Source organism: Artemia franciscana, chromosome 8 (assembly GCF_032884065.1).
Source record: "Artemia franciscana chromosome 8, ASM3288406v1, whole genome shotgun sequence".
Lineage (NCBI taxonomy): Eukaryota > Metazoa > Arthropoda > Branchiopoda > Anostraca > Artemiidae > Artemia > Artemia franciscana.
In genome coordinates, this window is record NC_088870.1 from 35,423,382 (window position 1) to 35,424,215 (window position 834).

The 834-nt window shown below is 36.5% G+C and overlaps 1 protein-coding gene across 1 annotated transcript in view; it reads left to right on the forward strand.

The window, feature by feature from the left end:
- The first annotated feature begins 450 nt into the window (after positions 1–450).
- The window catches only part of LOC136030350 (uncharacterized), a 22,047-nt gene continuing 21,663 nt past the window's right edge, over positions 451–834 (forward strand). Inside the window, exon 1 of the mRNA XM_065709265.1 lies at positions 451–635. Coding sequence (XP_065565337.1) covers positions 625–635 — 11 coding nt within the window. The 5' untranslated portion in view covers positions 451–624. The remainder of the gene's footprint in view (positions 636–834) is intronic.

The following is an 834-nucleotide window of genomic DNA, read 5'->3' on the forward strand; positions in this document are numbered from 1 at the left end:
ATGTGTCTGGGGGAGTTTGAAGATTCCTGCACTCTCTAGATATGGAAAATTATCTTTTTCGGCATTTCTATTGAAAAGTACTTTTTCAGATGTTTTCATTGAAAAAAAACTCCCCTCCCCCAGGGGCGCCCCGAGCCTCTTCTCATTGGTGGCAAAATTCGTAAATTTAACCGATTCGCTGCCAGATATCTGCCAAATTTTCAACCCCCTATTCGCCCCCTTTGAGACGTCCTTCCCCCTCCCCCTCAATTTTTTCGTATATGCTCCACTGATCCGTAGTTTCAAAAACTACATTAACCATTAACATGTAGATTCGACTTTTAGATAGGCGTTCGTTTTAAGATCACACTAATTTGAATAAAATGCTCCCATAGGTTATATTGCCTAATTGGGCAGCATCTCAAATCAAAAGCCCAAGGTCTTATGCACGTCAATGACTACACCAAACTGTGTGGGTTTACTGCAGATCAAGCTATTTTTGAGATTGTTGTTTTTATTTTTTTAAAGATCGGAGAGTACTAGCGGTATTTTTTGTGGGTTTAATAAATGCGTGTTTACTAAGTTATACACATGTTCCGTGGATAAGACGCACTATGGATACTTGAGTCTGAAATATGTTAAAAGATGATATTAAGGTAAATTTTATGACACACGTTTACTTTATATTTAACTGTGTAAGTTTAAGCAGGACCAGGGATAGTAAATACATATTTACTTTGTTTAGATGGAGGGACAGAGAGCAATAAATTTGCTGACAGTAAGGTCAAAGTTTGTTTCAGGTTCTTAACTAAATACTATAATATCAAAATTCTTATCTGGCATAGAAAAATTATA